This window comes from Filicampus tigris, chromosome 2 (genome assembly GCF_054856515.1).
Source record: "Filicampus tigris isolate MCC_2025a chromosome 2, RoL_Ftig_1.0, whole genome shotgun sequence".
Taxonomy (NCBI): domain Eukaryota; kingdom Metazoa; phylum Chordata; class Actinopteri; order Syngnathiformes; family Syngnathidae; genus Filicampus; species Filicampus tigris.
In genome coordinates, this window is record NC_141218.1 from 18,225,270 (window position 1) to 18,245,636 (window position 20,367).

At 40.9% G+C, this 20,367-nt stretch overlaps 1 protein-coding gene across 6 annotated transcripts; it reads right to left on the reverse strand.

Moving 5' to 3' along the window:
• Positions 1-911: 911 nt before the first annotated feature.
• Positions 912-20,106, reverse strand: ganabb (glucosidase II alpha subunit b). Of its 6 annotated transcripts, none has more exons than XM_086013582.1 (25): positions 19,847-20,106; positions 15,945-16,046; positions 15,722-15,830; positions 14,352-14,479; positions 13,882-14,061; positions 13,660-13,725; positions 12,115-12,157; positions 11,286-11,361; positions 10,216-10,312; positions 9,917-10,097; positions 9,653-9,773; positions 9,240-9,475; positions 7,717-7,843; positions 7,531-7,610; positions 7,192-7,332; positions 6,958-7,054; positions 6,757-6,858; positions 5,485-5,728; positions 5,205-5,269; positions 3,999-4,075; positions 3,841-3,915; positions 3,609-3,722; positions 3,426-3,535; positions 2,117-2,217; positions 912-2,032 (listed from the first exon to the last, which is right to left on the reverse strand). In XM_086013582.1, exons 1-25 carry the CDS (start codon positions 19,864-19,866, stop codon positions 1,923-1,925), a joined length of 2,802 nt encoding a protein of 933 aa, XP_085869708.1. In that variant the 5' UTR covers positions 19,867-20,106; the 3' UTR covers positions 912-1,922. The 6 variants fall into 6 exon arrangements, with proteins under 6 accessions (XP_085869708.1, XP_085869686.1, XP_085869696.1 ...); XM_086013560.1 differs by having other exon boundaries at positions 9,653-9,806; positions 19,847-20,105; XM_086013570.1 differs by lacking the exon at positions 19,847-20,106 and adding an exon at positions 19,590-19,826 and having other exon boundaries at positions 9,653-9,806.
• Positions 20,107-20,367: the final 261 nt, after the last annotated feature.

The following is a 20,367-nucleotide window of genomic DNA, read 5'->3' on the forward strand; positions in this document are numbered from 1 at the left end:
TAGACAATTAATTCATATTGTAAGTACAAAAATATTTAAGTACTTAAAATACTCTGGTAAAAAGTATTCATTTAACTCTGGTACTTAAAGAAGTCAACCCAAAAATGTTCTTTACAAGTATATGTTCTATGCAGGCCCACTAGTCGAAAGATGGCATTCCGATTAATATTGTGTTAGTGGAATATGAGTTGAGCAGTGCCCTGCGATTGGCTGGCAACCAGTTCAGGGTGTCCCCCGCCTACTGCCCAAAGACAGCTGGGATAGGCTCCAGCACGCCCCGCGACCCTTGTGAGGAGAAGCGGTACAGATAATGGATGGATGGATGGAGTTGAGCAGTAAAAAAAAAAAAAAGCCATTTTGCCACTTGCTGTCAACTGTAAATGACATCACATTCGGTCATGGGCCCAGCTAATGACCAATCATGGCTCAACTTCAGAAAAGATGTGAGTTGTGATTGGTTGTTACCTGAGCAACTGTGATGTCATGTTCAGTCGACAGAAGTGACAAATTGGCCGCCCCTTGAGATGGCTAAAACGTGGGACTTTTGCTGCTTAACTCATATTCCACAAACACAATTTGAATCAGAATGCCATATTTAGACTACTGAAGGCGTATAGAACATACTACAAATATTTTTGGGGGGCTGACTTCCGCTTTAAGCATTCAAAAATAGACTCAGTAATACGTACAGTATTTGTACTTTGTTACTTTCCAGCACTCTAGTGATAATAGAATTATACATGCTTTGTTCGAAAGGTAGTTCAATCTCAATGTCCCAAAGTGAACATCTGAATTAGCTCTAACATTACTTAATTTTAAAAATACAGTGCATTTGTAGTACAGTACTAATACGCTTGCTTTCAGGTCCAGACAAATAGCAATCCAATAAGATACAAAACAATCAAAGAGGATCTTCTATCACAATTGGTCATCTTTATTTTTACTTGGTCACATCTTTTAAAGTATATCTGACGATTCTGACAGCTAGTCTGCTCCTTCACTTCCACTTCCACTGTATCAAGTTGAACGAAAACAAAAATTGTAGCAACATTTACAGTCATAAAAACAATACAAAAGCAGATTGACAATGATCATTTAGGTTTGTGCACTGCAGCTCTCATAGGTATTGCATTTCTACAGTCTAACTCAGAAAACACAAAGGGGGTATACCTTCTAGATTTACATTTAAGATAATTGAGACCCATAAAATCTGGAAATGTTGGACATCGAAACAACTCTTAGGTTGTCACAAGTGCATTAAAAATAACAGTAAACAAATCCAAACAACAACAAAAAAGCGTCAACAGGATGACCCATACAGGTCAGTGGTACAGTAGCCAAAAGGATTCCTATTGCCAAGATGCAGGTTGCTCAGAAGAACTTTTTGTGCAGCAGCGGATTGACATGATACCTTACCAAAGCGAATAAAATTAATTCCTTTCACACAACTTCATCCGTCACTAATTTGTGAAGAGGCTGAAAAATGCCTATTTTAAACTGAGAAAGTGAGAAGCAGGATCAATTATTTTCTTCGTATCGCAAAACCTAAAAATCTAAATTATGTGTTGGGTGAAAAATTTACCTGTTTGTAACACATCAGCGGACGGCGCATTTGCTATGACAATTACCAGTATATCCGTACTCGAAAGGCTCAGTAGAGTATGACTTCACTTGTTAATGATTACTAACATCGGTTTTTATAATTTGTATAACATTACACAAAAGAGGGGAACATGAGTGTATAGACTTTCACTTCAGATAAGCGTGTTGCGCGTGCGAGCACTTAACATATGTAAGTGAAGTGTGCGTGTGTTTGGATGTGTTACATTTATGTTCAAGTTTACACAGTGGGGAATCCTGTTGCTTGTTCCTCTTCTCTTCAGTCACTTTTTCCTCCTGCTCCTCCTCTGCTGTCTCCACGTTTACTGGAGCATCACAGTCCAGTCAGTGCCTGCGTTTATGCTGGGTTTGCGGAGCGTCAAGACTGACATGGCGGCATCAAAGTCAAACTCAAGCTGGCTCGTCTGACCATCTATGAAAGGCACAACAAAAATGAAAGTAACATAAAAACCAATGAAGAAACTAGCATGTGAAAACGAATGAGAGAAGGACTCACCTGCTGTCTTCAGGGTAGCTTTGGTGGGCTTACTGGCCCCCAATATGACAATGCGTTCAATGGTGGATTGGGTAGAGAAATGGGCCTCTGGAGCAAGGTTTCTGTGGGCCATGACAATTTCATTTTAAATAAAATATTTACCTACGGCAGGGTTCCAAAGCAAATTCAGAATTTGCAGATTCAATCCACAAATTTGTAGATATTATGTAGAACCTATCCATTACCGAATTTTATGAACCATTAGGTGCAGGTCCCTATGTTAATTTTATTGCTTTAGCACTATTATGCTAGGTTCAGACCGGACACGAAATATAGGGTAGCGCCGTGTGTCTTGCTTGCTTTTGTTCACTGTGTTAATTACACAGGGATCGCTTTGAACGACAAAGAGGAGGGGACCCTCTGACAAAACAAAACAAAAAAAAGTTTCAATATGACTAGTCAATCTGGTGACTCGTGGTTTTATTACTCTGGCGAATGCTAAATGATATCTTGGTTGACAGTAACAGCTGTAAACAAGTCAACTGACTCAACATTGTCCAAACCTTTTCGATGAGACTTGGCAGCTATTGGAAGCTGGCTGTGTAGTTTAGTTTACCTCGCGGACCCACGTTGTAACATTAGAATTGCCATTCCAGGGATATGTGGCACAAATCACCATAATAAAATGATAATGATTCCCCCCCCCCCCCCCATTCTGACTGCTGTAGTAGCTGGAAATGGTATACCTTTGCATAACACACAGAAAACTTTGCTGATCTCTCGTATTCAGGATAAACTGGGTGAAATAGTCAGAAATCGTCACAAAACAAACTCAATGAAAACACCCTCTGTAGTCTGCACACAATTTGAATTTGTTAATTGTTAAATATTTCCACAGTATATCGTTGTCCAATGTTTTGCGCAAGATGTATGACAAAATGTCAAATATAACCAAGAGCTATCTACTCTATAATTGTTCTGTGAAGCAAGTGCAGATTTACAGTATTTTTTGAAAGATGACAAACTGAAAAGCCGGCATCCATCCATACATAAGGCGCACCTAAGCACACAAGGCACAATGTCGATTTTTGAGAAAATGAAAGGACTTAAGTGTGCCCCATGGTCCACAAAACACGGTATTCTGTAAAACACACCAATTCACTGTTTTTGTACCATCTTGGTGCCAAGGAACTATGGTAAATTGAGCCGAGGAGCTTCATTTATACAAAATACTTTTTTTGCCATCTTGTGCCATCAACAAACATTTTCAGGGTGCACTTAGTCCAATACGTTTTTTGTTTTTTTTAAGTTTCACTTCATTGAAACTCACACAGAGGATAGATTGTTGTTGGCAAACGTCAGCCTCCTGTGAATGAACTCCTTCTTCTCAAAGTTGAAAGTGTGTCCATCATCGATGTAAATTTCTCCCTCTGCAGCTCTCTGTGAAAAACGCAACGCATCTTTGAATACGAAACGGCAACGTGTAATGCGTGATGTTAGTGATTTGACGTACCTGCCGGCCAAGGGCCACATACACAGTGTAGGGGTCCTGCTCCATACAAGTGGAAGATCTCCGCACACGAAGCTTCCTGGGAATAATGGAGCCACCACGCTGGAAAACAGGGATCTGACGTGAAGACAGAAAACACTTGTTAGTGAGTTATGACTGCAGGAACAAAATGCACACTTTTAAGAGGCATTCACAGAGGACATGTTTATAGAGTACAGGTGTGTGTGTGTCTTACAGAGCTCATGATGACAGGAATGTAAAGGTTCTGGCCGCCATTGTGCTTCTGGAAGGTGTGGACATCAAACCAGACCTGACGGGTACACGCTAGAGTTAAGACTTTGGGGACCACCAAGTCCACAGAGATGGTTTGAGGGCATTTTTTTTTTTCCGTACCTCCTCTTTTCCTGGCAGGTAAGCAGTTACTCCAGTGGCTCCCTCTTCAGTGACGGGGTGCACCAACAAGTCTCTACCTGCAGCAATTTAGTAGGTATGGTACAGTCTGATTTGGGGCCAATATTAGGACTACCAGGCTGAAGACGCTGACTTACCGTATTTTCCGGACTATAAGCCGCACCTACTCTATTTCTTTAAAAATGATAAAACCATATTTAATCCGCACCTATCTATGTTGAAAAATTTGATATACAGAATGCAAATGTAAGTGTATGTACCTGAACCGATTATTTCCTAACAGTGCCTTTTAACATGGCAGCAAGTTTACTGATTAAAACAGAACAGAACCAAGAGAAAATAAGGTACTTATCTTCATTTCACTGCCCGCTGCCACTCCAGTTTGTCAGCTCTACTTCCACATACTACATAATTCACAGAGCTGGGCATCGGCCCTCCGTCCTGGGGTTTTCGTCCTGCATATTCAATCGACCCACGTGGTCCTGGCCCATCCCTCGCCGGCGACAGCCAATCGGCGTCGAGAACGTAATCTTTACGTCACACGCAAGCACCGCACGAGCAGACATGCCGCCAAACATAGAAAAATATCAAACCAAAGCAATTGACACACACTAACGCACGGCGTTGTCATTGGTGAAATAAAAAGAATATGGGACACATGTCATTGCGTCTGTGGGGCCGCAAGGTACACCACACCCTCTTACTTTTTATTGTTTCCTTACTCGACCGCATGTCAGGAGTGCGGCCCCTGCATGTGACGCGGTATCAGTAAAGTCCGTTCTCGACGCCGGTTGGCTGACTCCGACCGACTTGGACCACGTGGTTTGATTGATTATGCAGGACGGAAACCCGAGGACGGAGGGCCGATGTCCATCTCTGGAATTCATAACCTAGTGCATAGCGCCTTTGCCTATTGAATTCCTCCACCTGCAGTCACATCCTGTTAATGGCACTTGTATTGTAATTCCGGTTAGACCGCCCCTAGCGGTGGAAGAAAAATCCACAGAATAGTCGCACCTTTATATAACCCGTATGGTTCAAAACCTAGGAAAAAAGTAGCGTCTTATAGTCCTGAAAATACGGTATTTAATTAATCAGTGGACAGAACTTGGATGATGCAGTGAAACTATGCAGAGGTATTAAATATTTATATTCATTTATATATTTATGTTTGCCATTTGGTCTCACCAATCAAGAACTCATCCTCCAGAGTATAAGTAACAGGATCCTGAGGATATTCCACCCACAGTGGCCTACAAAAAACAAGAATGTCAGCAGTATTCTTACACTGTGGGTCCACTGTAGCGGGATACATGACAGTTTCATCAGCCATTTGACAAAAATCAAAAATTTTATGTCCATGTGGAGATCACATTTATTAATATCACAACATAAAAAAAACAAACTACGACTATAAATGTATTCAGGTGGGATGTACTTATTTAAAACCTTACTACTAAATGCTCACCTCATGACTGGATGCCCAGTGCGATACGTGTGGTAGAACTGCTGGTACCAATACGGCAGGAGGCTGTAGCGTTGGCGCACAGCCTCTCGGATCAGAGCGGTGTTCTCCGGACCGAAGAGCCATGGCTCGCGACGGGCAGTGTCCAGGTGGGCGTGAGCCCTAAAGAAGGGCTGGTAGGCTCCTGTCTGGTACCAACGCACCAGCAGCTCTGAGCTGGGAGACTTGAAGAAACCCCCAACGTCAGCTGTGGGACACGAACAAAGATAATTGAGGATCTTTCGAGTCATGCTGCGGCCATAGAGTAACTAAATACTGATATTGTGGTTCCGGTAATTACGAGTTGAATTCATTAATTTACTAAGCTCGTAGTTTTTGCAGATTAGATCAATTTTTCCCATTTCATGGACTTTAAATGCCTTTAGTTTGTTTGGTTGCATTTTCAAAGAAAAACAGCACTATATTTTAAAATAAAAATATGAAGACAAAGGTCACACCACACACACAGCAGTATTTGCGTGTTGATGTGTGCCTTGAACGGGTGTGGCCCACTGACTGGCAGCATATCCGGTTGGCCGTTAACTACAGGTAGTTCAGCACTAATGTCTCCTCCATGCTACTTGTGAATGTCTTTATTTTGTATTTGTCAGTTTCACTCTCTGTTTGGGCTGGACGATTATGGAAATAAGAATAATCATGATTGTTTTGATTGAGATTGAAATCATGATTAATAAAATGATTATTCATTGACTTTAAAGCCTTGTTTATTCACCTACTAAAACTCAACTACTCAAAACTATCAACAGCCTTATGCTTTTTCATCCCTGCATGTTTACCATTATTTTTGAACTCCCTATTCTTTCTGTCCAGTACAAAATGACCTTGTAAATATGTGAAATTCAAGCCTCTTGCAATTTCATTTAGTGCATCTTCATTCAAACCTTGAATAAGGATCTCCCATATCTCTTCATCTTATTATTTGGCTGTTGTATTTTTATTGTTACACGTCTAGGGACTAACTGGGGCCTGGGGTATCGCATTTCATGCCATATGTGGAAATGTATGTTGGTATGACAAAGAAAAATCCTTGGATCTTTGGATCCTTGAATTTTGAGGAAAGTAAAATGCCTTGAATCCTTGAAAAAAAACCTTAAAATATACCTTAAAATATAACTTGAAATGACAAAATAAATAAATACTATATATAAGAAAGCATTTTAGCACTTTGTTGAGAATAAATACATTCAAAAGATGACCTGAAACAGAGGCGCTTACCACCACAAAAAGCTATTCCCACCAGACCCATACTGAGACACATGGGGATGGAGATTTTTAGATGGCCCCACTCGGCAGCATTATCTCCAGTCCACACAGCACCTAGAGATGCGCAAAACACCCTTGAAACACTCAAGCATTGCCTCAAGAAACAGTGATAGAAGGTTTGGTGGAGAGTAATGAACACAGGTGAAGGCTCACCATAGCGCTGTGACCCAGCAAAGAAGGCCCTAGTCAAAACAAAAGGTCTTTCCACCCCTCCTGATCTCTGGATCAGGCCCTCCGCTGTGGCCTTTTGCTGCAACAAACACGACAATTAGAAAGGCCAAGACCATAAACTACACATGGAAACCTTCAATCACGGGCGATTATCTTGCTAAGCTAATGTTCTCCAAGTCTTGTCCGGAAGTGAACGCTGCAAGCACCGCTACTCACCACGTAGAAGCCATAAAGGTTGTGCAGGTCACGGTGCTCCCAGTCGCCATGCTTTGATTCCTTGTGCATGGTGATCTCAGGCCCGTTGAATACCGAAGGCTCATTCATGTCATTCCATATATACAAGTTCTCCATCGTGCCCTGTAGAGAACAATGGTTCAGAAAATTGGCTCGTTGACATACTGTACCTACGTGAACCGAGATATTAAATGCATAATGGTACCTCAACTGCACGACTACTAATACTACTACTAGTGACACAAGAAGTAGCAGTTTGACAGATAATGAAAAATTCTTCTTCAACTAAAGGCTGTTTATTGCCCGTTTATTGACTCTCACCTCATACTGGTCATAGGCAAACATGCTGGCCCACCAAGCCCTCATGTCTTCACGGGTGAAGTCTGGATAGCCAGCACTACCTATATAAAATCAAGTCCAACACAAAACAGGGCATGGTTATTTGGTAAGGATGCATCATCAAACATGTTGCGTACCACCAGTCAATTTTCATTCAATTTTATTTACCAGGCCAACACCAGCCTTCATAGTCGCCGCCATCTTTATTCTTTGTGTAGAAACCTCGAGACTTGATTTCATTATGGATCTTGTAGCTGCTGTCCACTTTGATATGAGGGTCTACAATAGTTACCATCTGTTAAACAAAGAGGGAAATTATTAGTAAATGTTGCGCAAAATCAGTTGGGATTCTACAGCGCCTTGAGATGCTAGGGGTCGTATTATTTTCTGAGTGACTATGAAAGCCAAGCAGTGTTCCTCTGCTATATGACGGTTAACCATTCGCTTATTTTGTAGATTTTTTTAAGTTGTCATTTTTAATAGATTTTTATAGTATACTTATTTACTGTCATTGACCTTCCATGTGGGAATGGAGAGCCACAGTTACAGATCCATGTTTATTGAATGCCGGGTGAAAAGTAAAATTGCCAAAGCTCACGCCCAGACGCTCACAAGCAGACTTGCCAGCATCACATGCCCCCCCCCCCACCAGGCCCCGCCTCTTAAACCCTTTGAGCCCTAACCTAACTAACGAGGAGCGCAAGCCATGATGTAATACACGTACATACGCACACTACCAGAGCTGGGCGTTCCGCTAACAGATGGCCATTTTGCTAACGGTTGACGAATGACGGGTATAACTACTACTACTAAAATAGACGGACTAAGCATAGTCAGAAGCCCCTTCATTTAATCCATCATTCGTCTGTAGTCGTTTCCAAATACGTCTGTTTATGTTACTCATTTACTAGCTTGTGCATTTAATATTAGCGTTAGGCGTTAAGAGTCAGTCATAGATAGATGTAACGGAGAGAATCCGGTCACTTTTCACAAAATGTTTTTCAGCTTCAGATAATAAATAAACTGAAAGTACTGTAGCTTTTTTTTTCTTCTTTCATCTGTGCGTCCAAATTGGCCCGGTCTAGAGTGGCCTGCGGTCCAGGACCGGTCCAAGGCCCGGTGGTTGGGGACCCCTTGTCTATAGTCTATTTTTGCGATGAGGCTTCAATGGCCGCGGCGAGGCTGTTTGTGTTTAGAGAGACATGAGACAGTGTGCGTTCCAGCGTGCCTGTATTTCCTCATTCTCACTTCACGTATACCACACCCCCTCCGGCTGGTGGGGCATACCATTACAAGAGGAGGAGAGCAATACCACAATCCCTATAACAGAGGTGAGGTGAGGTGAAAATGTGCGGGAGCCAAACATTCAGCTTCCAGTTGCTTTAATTGTTCATGGCATTCGTTACCAGTCACCTTGTCATAGTTTGCATGTTTCATCTGGTAGTAACTCTTGATACCGAATGCCTTGAAAACAGCCAGTCTCTTTGAAAACTAGGCAGATACAGTTTGCATAGAAACTGGCCGTTGTGCTTTTTTAAAAAAAAATTTTATGGTCTCTCTCTTTTGCGGTTTTTCACCAAATATATGTCAGTCTGGATAGCCTCTGTAATTAACGGGTGTTCACTGCAAACAGATGATCTTATTAACTCCAACATGAGCTCCGGTTGTCTTGCCGGGCCAACCGTCCATACCTTGCGCTTCTTATCCATGAGACCCTGAAGCATTTCCTTGGGTGTGGGAAACTTGTTGGTATCCCAGGTAAAGTAGCGTTTCCCATCCGTGTGCTCAATATCGAGCCAGATGAAATCATAGGGGATGTCGTGCTCGTCGAAGCCTGCATCCACCGACTGTATGTCTTCCTGATCATTGTAGTTCCAGCGGCACTGATGGTAGGCCAGTGCGGCCAGAGGAGGGAAGGCCTGCGTGCCTGCCCAAAGTTACAACACATTGAGGATGCAAGTGCAGATAGATCGAAACGTTATTCATAGCGGGAAGAAATTTGAATCAAAATGAAATAATACTAAGACTTCGTAAGACTGTCAGTAAGGAAACCTAAATTAATGATTGGATCATCATGATATGGCGGCTGACATCATCACCTTACCTGTCAGGGAGGCATATTGTGAGAAAATATCCTTTGGTGTTGGGCCAAGCATTATGAAGACATCAATGATGCCGCTTTCAGAGAACCAATGCACATCCGTCTGTGGGGTCTCACTGGAGCCCTGCACGTAATCCAGCATTTTTCCAAACACAGTCTGAAGAGAACCAAATAAATGCATCTGGCTAAACTGGCAGATAGTTCATTAAAACTCACAAACAGCACAATGTGTTATGAAAGACCTCCAGCATGGGAGGAGGCACAAACCTTCCCTGCAGTGTTGGAGCTGATGTCAATCCAGGTCTCAGCTGCATTGAGCCAAAATATTCCTGTGGTCCGCTGCGCATTGTGGGCCAACATAACAGGCACGGAACCATAAAGTGCCATAGGATTATCCAGCTCATATTGGAATACGTCCAAATTATAAAGACGATATGGATCTCCATTACTGAGAGGTAGATACACAAAATATGTTCAGTCCCTGCAGGAAGTCCCACACTAAACAAGCACCTTTGAAGGAAACCCACTTCTCTCACATACTCATATAGATTTTGTTGGCAACTCACTCTGTAGTTTTAAGTCGGAGGCTGTCTGCGTGTTCTGGAATGCCATAGACATGCTCCACCCCTGGTAATGAAAAGTCAAGACCGACGGAAGTTGGACCTGTAATGTAAGAGCAGAATAAAAAATCATTTGATTGGGTCAACTCTAAACCTAAATGTAGTATGGGTAGTTTTTATTTCATTTTGTTTCTTTTAACTACCATATTTTCCGTACTATAAGCCGCTACTTTTTTCCTAGGTTTAGAACCTTGCGGCTTATAGAACGGTACAGCTATTCTGTGCATTTTTCTTCCACCGCTAGGGGCGCTAGCGGCCTCAGTGAATTGCGGGTTTTCAAAAAGTATTCATCAAAAAAATAAAAATGAAAAATAGAGCCATATTACAGAAAGACGCATTGTTCCAAAGAGTTGAGTTGACTCGAAGGCTTTATATATACCCGCGGGCACTCATAAAAAGGCGTGTGATCGACCAACGAGAGCACAAGTGGATTTATCCCGTGACCTGGTTGGCTGCGCCTCATCGCAGCCTCTCGCAAGTCTCATCCACGCTAACAAATGAACAACACTTTTGAACAACGTTCCGTTCGGAAACTCATAACGTTATTCAAATGTGCCGTTCATTTAGTCAGAGTCAAGCAGGATAAGAGGATAGTAAACAGCTGTCCAAGAAGTTGTGAGCGGAGCGCACTCAGCCTCCCGGCAAGCACGACGTGCTCAACACAAAGATGACGAAACATCGGCAAATAAAATGTTAAGCGTTTGTTAGTCTTGTCTTAAGTTTGTTTTAAAACAGCTTATCTTTACTAGAATTCCTCGTTGCATTTTATCCATAGGACCTTGATGATGTTTTGTGCAAAGAGAAAGCTAAGCCATGATTACGTCCGTGCGACCGAGGCAGCGAAGAAGAAGCGGCAGCAACAGCAGCAGTGCCACTTTTGCTTTGCACAATGACGACGACAACAAGCGTTTAAAATTACATGACACCACGACTGTGTGTGTGTGTGGGGGGGGGGGGGGGGGTGCGTGTGCGTTGATGGTGCTAAGGCTCACTACTACAATTTGAAACTTACTTACCATTAGGTTTGGTGTCTGTAAATGACTTAAAAGTTTCGTCCCACATGCCCTCTTCAACTTTCTCATCCAATATAGCCTACAAGGTCAAAGGGAAAAGTAAGAACTTATTCACAAGGATTTTTTTTTCAGATGCAATTGTAGGAGGGATCATTCCATGCCAAATCAATAAAAAAATAAATAAATACATAAATACAAATCAAACTTAATTAGATTTTGCTTTTAATGAAGGTTTGTGTACTTGTTGGTAGTGATGGCATGACTCTGAATCTCAAAAGTTGAGGTCATTTGGTGCAGGTATTTAGGAGCTACGGCCCGCCGAATTTTGACATTTTCAGCAAAACGTGATGTGACCGCCTTCCTTTGATCCCTTGTATGTCGTGGTCTGGGCCAATCTTCCCTAAACAGGTATTGTTGGAAAGGGAATTCAACAAGGATTCCTAATCTCCAATCATTTAGAAGATTGGTGCATATTTTAGTAACTTAATTACATATAATTTGACTTTAAAATTGATCTTGTGGATCATCTGAGCTTGGCAAAAATGTTCATGAAACCTCACGTTTTCTAAAGCGTATAGAAGTTTCAGAGATGCCAATTGTCTTGTTTAGCAGCAATAAGTAGTCTCCATACATACATACATCTTCGAATGAATATCTGAGGGTATGGATACTTTGACTGCTTATTGTAAACAATTCAAATCTCTGAAACTTGCCATCACTATCAACAAGTACACCAAGTTTCATTGAAATCAAAATCTGCTTGGTTAAACCACTGGGTGATTTGGCATGGAAGGACCCCCAGGTACAGTAAGACTCAATTTGTGTGTAGGACCTCATCCTCCACATCTGCATCGTCAGCCTCTCGATCTGCCTGGCTGCTCCATGGCACAAGATAAAACAGCATAGAAGGGGATATGGCAAAAAGAGAAGGATGTTACTTTGGAAAAGACATTGTTTAAACAATACAGTGTAATTAACCTGAAAAACGGGTCAAACACAGAGGATGACGGCTGCCGCCATATTCAAACACGAGTGTTCTAACAATAGGACCTCAGAAAACTGCGCGACTTCTTTACATGTGCATCTAGTCAGTGGGAAATGAAGTCTCGTCTACATTAAGGTGTGGAGGTGCTTTATTTGCTGCAGCAAGCATGCAAGCAACGGATGATTCTTAAGCTAATTACAGATCAAAAGGAGATGCGGATGCTGCAGGGTTCGGAACCAAGGCAGCAGATTGCCGCTTATCCATTAGCCTCAAACAAAACCGTACAGCCCATCATAAGCACAGACGCTCTCACAGATGAAAAATCTATTTCCGGGTTTAAGGCAGCAAGAGACAGCCACCCACCCGCAGTCAAGACCAAACTACACTTATTTTGTCTTCTACATCAAGATTGAACCATAATAACAATTTCATTATGAATCATTCTGAAAGGAGCGCTCTGTCTCATTCATTTGACCGCCTCTCCGAGTCAGCGGCTCGTCATCCTCCCTCTCCGCCCTAGGAAGCCCTGAGACGGTTCTGAGAAGTACTGGAACCGCTTACCGAAAAAGTCTAATGGAAAAGCAAACATCCGTGGCTGTATGGGGTGGGATAAAGGCGAAGCGCTTTATGGGGTGGCTTAAGGGCAAAATGTTCACATTCTTGACTCATACATTCTTATTCTTAAAGCCATCAGAGCAACCCATGACATAGCAAGTAAGAGGAAATACTTTTTTAGTAACAGAGTCGAGGACTCGAGGCATTTCTGGAATATTCCTAGCAGTGATGATGTTAACGCTCCAACACCAATGGCAATTTTTCAAAGTCATCTTTTGATTGACTATATTAGGTTGGGAGGAAGAGACCAGACAACAGCCCACCTAAGTCCCCGTTGATCAATGCGTAACAGAGATATATTTTTTTCATTTATGCAAATTTTGGTGGCTGGCGAAACAATAAAAACAAAACAAATCTATCAACATGAGTAACTGCTTGGTCAAGAAAGTCAACAAGCTCATGCAAGTTTAGTTCCTTGTTTCAAATTAAATGACTCAACAGGAAAAGCCTAAATATCACCATGCAAACTTAAATTCTACTTAATTCATAATTGGGGTGATTGATTGTTTTTTTTTTAAAGGTAAAAAATGTAAAAATCAAGGTCCCATTCTGTATTTCTTTAATAATTTAAACTATGGAAATGGTTTCATTTTGAATTTAATTCCACCACCTGCAAATGCATCGTATTCTCAGCAACATCAAAAGCACACTGTCCACACCTTCCCTTTTCTCTCATTTATTTGAGGGGTCAAATTGGACTTTTGTTTAAAGAGACTATGAGTTACGTTACTTTTTACAGATTAATACAAGGAATACAATACACAGCATTTTCTTTACCTAGAGAAAACACTCTTGACATTATTCCACACACTAGCCAATGCGCTAGTTGCTAAATAGGAGAAACTAGGGCGATAAGGAGAAGAGGACAGAACGAGTCAGACAATTCTCAAATGAAACGAATGTTGTCAAAAAACACAGAGAGGAATCTGTGTCGTTTACCAATGAGGGTTGGCATTTATCAAAGTGAGCGTGTGTGGGTGCGTAAGCATGGTCTCTCACGTGTCCTTGCGTATCCGTAAGTGCTCAAAGGCCAGAAGGCCACGCGAGTTTAGCGAGAGCAGCACATCTCGCCCCTCCATAATGTCCAATCGGAAGGGCAGTGCACTGACAATCACCCTTTGAGACTCCGCCCCCAGGGACAGAACCACTCCGTTCTCATCCTGAGACAAAAGAGACAGGCTGGGGGAAAAAAAGAGAACGGTGAGAAAATGCTGACATCAAGTTGAGACGATTTGGTTGGGCTCATGAAACCTAAATTTAAGAATTCAATTGAAATGATGTATTTAATTTCCTCATGTGAAAACAAGAAAAACAAAACAAAACAAAAAAACGCTGTTATCAGTCAACATTGTCTATCTTTCAATGCTGCACAATCATCAGGAGTTTTAAGTGTAATGTCGCTATAGTCGTCACGTACATGCCGAAAGCTCCCACTGCCCGCGGGAGGCGACCACCTATGAGACACTTACGGCTCTGTAGGCGGCTCTCTGATGAGCACGTCTGGGACCTCATAGCGAGGCTTCAGCGGCTTCAGCTCATTAATCTTCACCCTCGTTATGTTTCCCTGGAGACGATAGAGCTCCAGGAGCAGACGCACCTACAAGCCAGCAGGAAAGAGGAATTGAAATGCTGTACATCCTTTATAATCATATTCATGTTGAGATTTCATTTGGATGAGCAGATATGCCCAAGATATGACTTATTTTTTTTGTTCCTTTGTTTTACAGCATGTGCTTTGATCACAACTGGAGATGCAGACTAATGAAATGTCCTTTACGGGATTGCATTATTTTGTTTGTGTTGATTAGGGCTGAACAATTAATCAAATTCAAATCGACATCACATATGCTGCAATTTTTGGGGTAGAGGGGGACTGCTTCATTTTGGTTGGTCGTCTTATTTTATGATTTCATTTATTTGTTTATAATGTTTAGGTACTGTATAAGGTCAGTGCTAAAGAAGTGCAGTCCACATTGACATATTCGTTCATGAATTTGTTTGCATTATCATTGTAATCTGATTTACGCCACTCTCGTCTGGTAGAATAAGATGTTGTAGTGAATGCTTGTCAAAGTGCTTATCGTATAAGATGCTACTTTATTCCGTGACGTGGTTGATTTATGAATTTTTACTGACGAGCTTCAAGCCAACAATAGATTTCCCCTAGTTGCTGTTGCGGCTTTTAATTAGGTGCGTTCCATAGTCTGAAAGTTACTGTAGTAAATTAACTCTAAATGAAGTAGATTAAAATGTTTTTTAAAAATCATATTCATTCATGGTTCATTTGGCTTTAACTTAGCATATGACTAACCTGTAAGACCAAATCATTTATGTATAATAAACCCAAAATAGTTTATTGCAATACAGACTAATCTATTGCTTGTGTTTCTTAAATATACATAGGACCTTGAAAATATAATCGCACATTAAATCGCAATATTAAGGAAAAAAGATCTCAATTGGATTAGTTTTTAAAATTGTTCAGCCCTCTGTAGATGCTCAGTTTTATTTGTGTTACTGTAATTTGAAGTGGCATGCATCATACTGCGAGGTGTTTCTATTAGTTTGCCTCTCTCACTTAGCTAAATAGGGTAACCCCAAAAATATTTCAAACACCTCTTAGGATATGATGCATGCCAATTCACGCTGCAACTAACATAGGCAACATATTGGTAGATGAATACATGTGAGTTATCTTCTTTATTTCATTATTTTCTTACAAAGTCATCATTTGTAGACAGTTCTTGCCTTTAGATTGGATTTATGGGGTGCATGTGTGCCTACTGTGATGGCGGTTACAGTGTCTTCCAATGTGTCCACCGTTTGGTGGGCGCTGTACCTTGTTCTTGTCATTCTTGAGCTGCAGGGTGAGTCTAGTGTTGGTTAGCTCCATAGTCTCTAGTAGGGCTCGATAGGGCGACTCACCAGGGTTCAATGCTCGCTGACGTCTGTTAAGGAAGTTAAAAAGACCATGGCAGAAATGTGTTACCCAAAAGGAGGGACGTGAAATTAAACGCGAGTGATTATATGCTTCCCTAATTCTATTCGAGGTGTTAACTTACTTGCAGAAGGCACTCTGGTCACAGGTTTTGAAATTGGCTCTCTCCACAGCCAGTGCCCCACTGAGACACACAGCAAGCCAGAGCGCCAAAATAGGTGCCATCCTACAAGGGGAATCGAGATTAAGGACGCTCCAGATAGATTAAAGCAGTCCCGCCATTCAATCCCAGGAATTTATTTATATATTTTTTTCTATTTTTTTCAAACATTACGATAAAAGAGGGTCTGAAAATGTCTGTCAGTTAGGGGGTCTGCGAAAGTCTGGCAGTTAAGCACTGAAATTGGCAGAGCAAGTCAGCGTACTGGCCTAAAGGCCCTGATACACCAAACCGACGTCGGAGGTCGTTAAGCGTCGTTGCGTCTTTAAGCGCCGTCTGATTGGTGTAGTGGCCACCGTCGTAGTGTCATAACCCGACGGTAAGCGTCCTGGGGGCGTTTACGTTTGTTGAATTTGGTCACTCTGATTGGCTGTTAGCTAGCAAATCAAAATTTCCACAGTCAGTTACAGAGCTCAGTGGTCAGGTTCCTCCATATTTTGTTTGTATTATATATTAATATGATATTAATATTATTAACAGAAATAAAGCGTGCATACTGATATTTTTCTGTTTCCTACCATGTAAAACAAATTGTAATCAGAGATGGTTTTCTTTGTCCCTACGTATTTTTGATGGCGATTAAAAAAAAAAATTCTAGTGCATCGGGTTTTTGAGATATTTTCTTTTTTTTTTTGTTTTAACTTTGACCTATAAAAGGTTGCACAATACCGATTTTACCATGCAATGTCATTTATAAATATGACGTTTCAAAAAATAATCCAACTGTTGATGAACCTAACCATTAATTCATAACTGTTATATAGACGGGAACCTTAAAAAAATAAACGGCCTAAGCTTAGTCGGAAACCCATTTTTTCCATCTGTGCAATCATCTATCGTCTCATTTCGCGGTGAGGCTATTATGGCTTCTGGTTCCTAAAAGAAGATCCATTTAGTCCAGCCGCGCAGCCGCGATGAGGCTTCCATGCCGCAGTGAGGGTTTTGTGCCACGGTGAGTATTTCGTTACAAATATCGCTCAGCGGCGGGTGCTAGTAGTAATTGGTTAAAGTTGGCAGTCGGAAACGCTAACGGAAGCCTGTTTAAAATACTAAGTGGACCGGCCTATAAGGTAATTACTATTTGTTCCGGCCGGACAAAAAGGCGGATAGACGGATGGCGGAAGGGTATCCATGCTGCAGGCGGAGCCAAGGAAGGCGATAAACGGACGGTGACATTTTTGTAAAATACCCAGCTTTTATTACTATTATGAAAACCTGATGTGCTATAGAGTGTTATTGCTGAGAATTATTGTGAGAAATCATTTACATGATCGGTGTCTTCACAAAGATCATCTAAGTAAAGGTAATATGAGCAATTTGTTATTTTAAAAGTGTGCATCAAACTGGTAGACCTTAGCATTAATAAGTAACCAGGAAGAGGTAGCTGTTTCAAAAAGGTTGGTGACCTCTGTGACAACAGTCCATTGCCCTCAAATTATGGAAAGCCCTCCCTTCAGAGCCAAAAGCTACCACTGTAGTGGACTTTTTTTTTTTTTTTTTAACTGTTACAACGCATTTGTTTAGGCAGGCATTCCAGTACGACTAGATTGTGTGTGTGTGTGTGTGTGTGTGTGTGTGTGTGTGTGCGCGTGCGTGTGTATGTATTTATGAATGTATATATTAGGGCTGTCAAAGTTAAAGCATTAACTATGGAGATTAATTTAAATTCTATAACGCACAAAAATAATTAACTCAGTTGTATGTACTTCCTGTGGCAGTTGACCTCTGCTCACTTTGCAACCAAACTTAGAGGAGCGTCACTGGTGCAAAGACAGACTTTACATAGTTTTACTTTAAAAAGTTGCTCGACGGCTCATTGGAGAAATCCCAAATAATTTGCGCACTATGCAAATCCAATTTCAAATACCATATTAGTTGTACATCTTTGGTGTATCGTTCAACAGTTGCATTTGAAGGGAAAAAAAATCGTATTCAAGGATCACAGAAATCTATTAGAACAGTCCTTGAATAGAAATATACTTTTTTAAAAATCCACATTAATTCCAAGATTTTACTCAAGTAAATATCTGTTCCAAACTTTGTAAAAAATTGGAGTTGAAAAATAAGATTAATCTCGATCAATTATGGAAAATGTTGCGATTAATTCGTTAAAAAATGTTAATCGCTTGACAGCGCACATATTAGGGGTGTAACGGCACACGTGGCTGTATCAATACGTTTCGGTATGTTCGGTTCGATCCACTTGCGTTCGGTTCGGTCCAATTATTAGCGCGAGTTTACGCACGGGCGGTATTGACTGTTGCAAGCGGGAGAGGAGCCAGGACGCCAGAAGCCGTGATAAATCCTAAATACATGGATAAATGGCATTATAATGGCATACGCAAACAAGCCAGAGCTCCAAGTTCCTCCGTACAATGCGGTCTCCTGTTTGGGAACATCGCCGATGGAGAAAGGTACATGTAGCCGTACGATGCATTCATGAACCTCGGAAAATCACAACTCAGCAAAACACAAATCCGACCACAACACAGATAACCCAATTTGTTACAATATGCTGTTGAACATTCAAAGATTTCAATGCCTAAAAAGTGTAAATAATTTCATAAAGACTTTAAAGTTACTGTATTTCATTATAAAAAGAGTTTTAATAGAGTGAGGAATAATTGTAACTGTTATTGTATGTATTTTTTTTCACCACAAAAAGTGTATATGTACTGTAATGACAGCTTGTCTTTCACTTGAATACTTAGATGTGCCATAGGCTGTTGCTGCTGAGTGTTTAAAGATTTCAGTGTCTTAATAATTTACAAAATTATGAGAGCTTTATTGTTATTGTAGTTTTTATTCTGGTGTAATTTCTTAGAACGTCACCCGAATAGTTCGCTTTTATTAATTTTTTTTTCTAAAAAAGTTACTTGTCATCTTTTACCCAAAAAAATAAAAAATAAATAAAATAAAATAAAAACATCTGCTTTTTTTTTGTAGCGAAAATATACCTAACCTGTGTGTGTATGTGTATATGTGTATATATATATATATATATATATATATATATATATATATGACTTAATTGGTGAGGATAAGCAGTTCGAGTTTGGAGAATGAATGAATGTACTTTTTTCTTGAATTGACTGTAAAATGTTATGAGGCTGTATTTGACAAATGTACGAACGTATTCTAACTAGGTGAAACACTTCGACAGTCCTCGCTATGAAAAGCTGAATATTAATAAAATACATTACACCGGATGTAGAAGCTAGATTGTCCTTGTAGTCGGCTCCTGGTACACAGTTTGACTACGATATCAAATTACGTTCGCATTCTAAAGTCAATTTCAATACAAGCGCCTTAACCGGCCATCTATAAAGTCAAGTAATCAACTCATCACTTTAAACAACCATCAAAACAGGGACGTCTTTAATTCTATTAATCCAGCTACAGCAGTGGCTAGAACTAGCTACCATTGTTCAAATTTATGGACAACTCTTATTAAAACGATCACGCACAAAATGAGTCTAATATGACAAAAGAGATAAAGTCAAAGCGTTCAATCGACAGACGGGCGTCTTGCTGCATCGTTGTCCTTACTTAACGATCTTTGCTTGGTCGTGCTAACTCGTTTAGCAAGCTTCCTAGAAAAGGCACAGGTTGACGGAGGAGACGCTGATTCAATTGCGAAGCTCTCGACTGTAAGCGACGGATTGTCTCTGGTGGTCTGTAATTGGGCAGACAATCACGCTACTAGTAATACTCCAACTCCACTCGGCTTGATACGGGTGAAATCGTATTGTATCAAAATGGGACACATAAACGTCACAATGGTTAAGCGCGACCGTTGGTCTTACCGTTCAGTGAAGGCGGCCATCTTGATAATACCCCTGGTCAACTCCGCCTCTGACAAGTGAAGGATTTTCAATCACTGTCTAAAACATCCACCGGGATGAGAATTCAACATACAAACGCCAACAAAACGGCTAGTTTAAGTCGTATCACTACCAATTTGCGGTCCTTTCATTCATTCATGTGTCCGGGGAGTTTCCGCGTGACGTTAGATTAACGTGGACGCGACTGTAGCCTCCCAAGCACAAACACGTCATCTCTAAAGGTCCAATGCTTGCCCTAGATTTGAGAGTCACTACAAAGTCTTTTGAAATATTTTAATGTAACAGTAGTGTTACAAGTCATCACACATTACATCAAGCATGAGGCAAAAACAATAGCCTAAGGCCCCGATTTTTCCAGGGGCCCCCAGAGCGTTTCGTAAAAGATAATAGTTTTCAACTGTTATTGTTAGTTTGCTTGCTTACAGTATTTCAATTTGCATTCATTTTTTAAATTTTAGTGCTGAGGGCAGAAGACTCAAGTC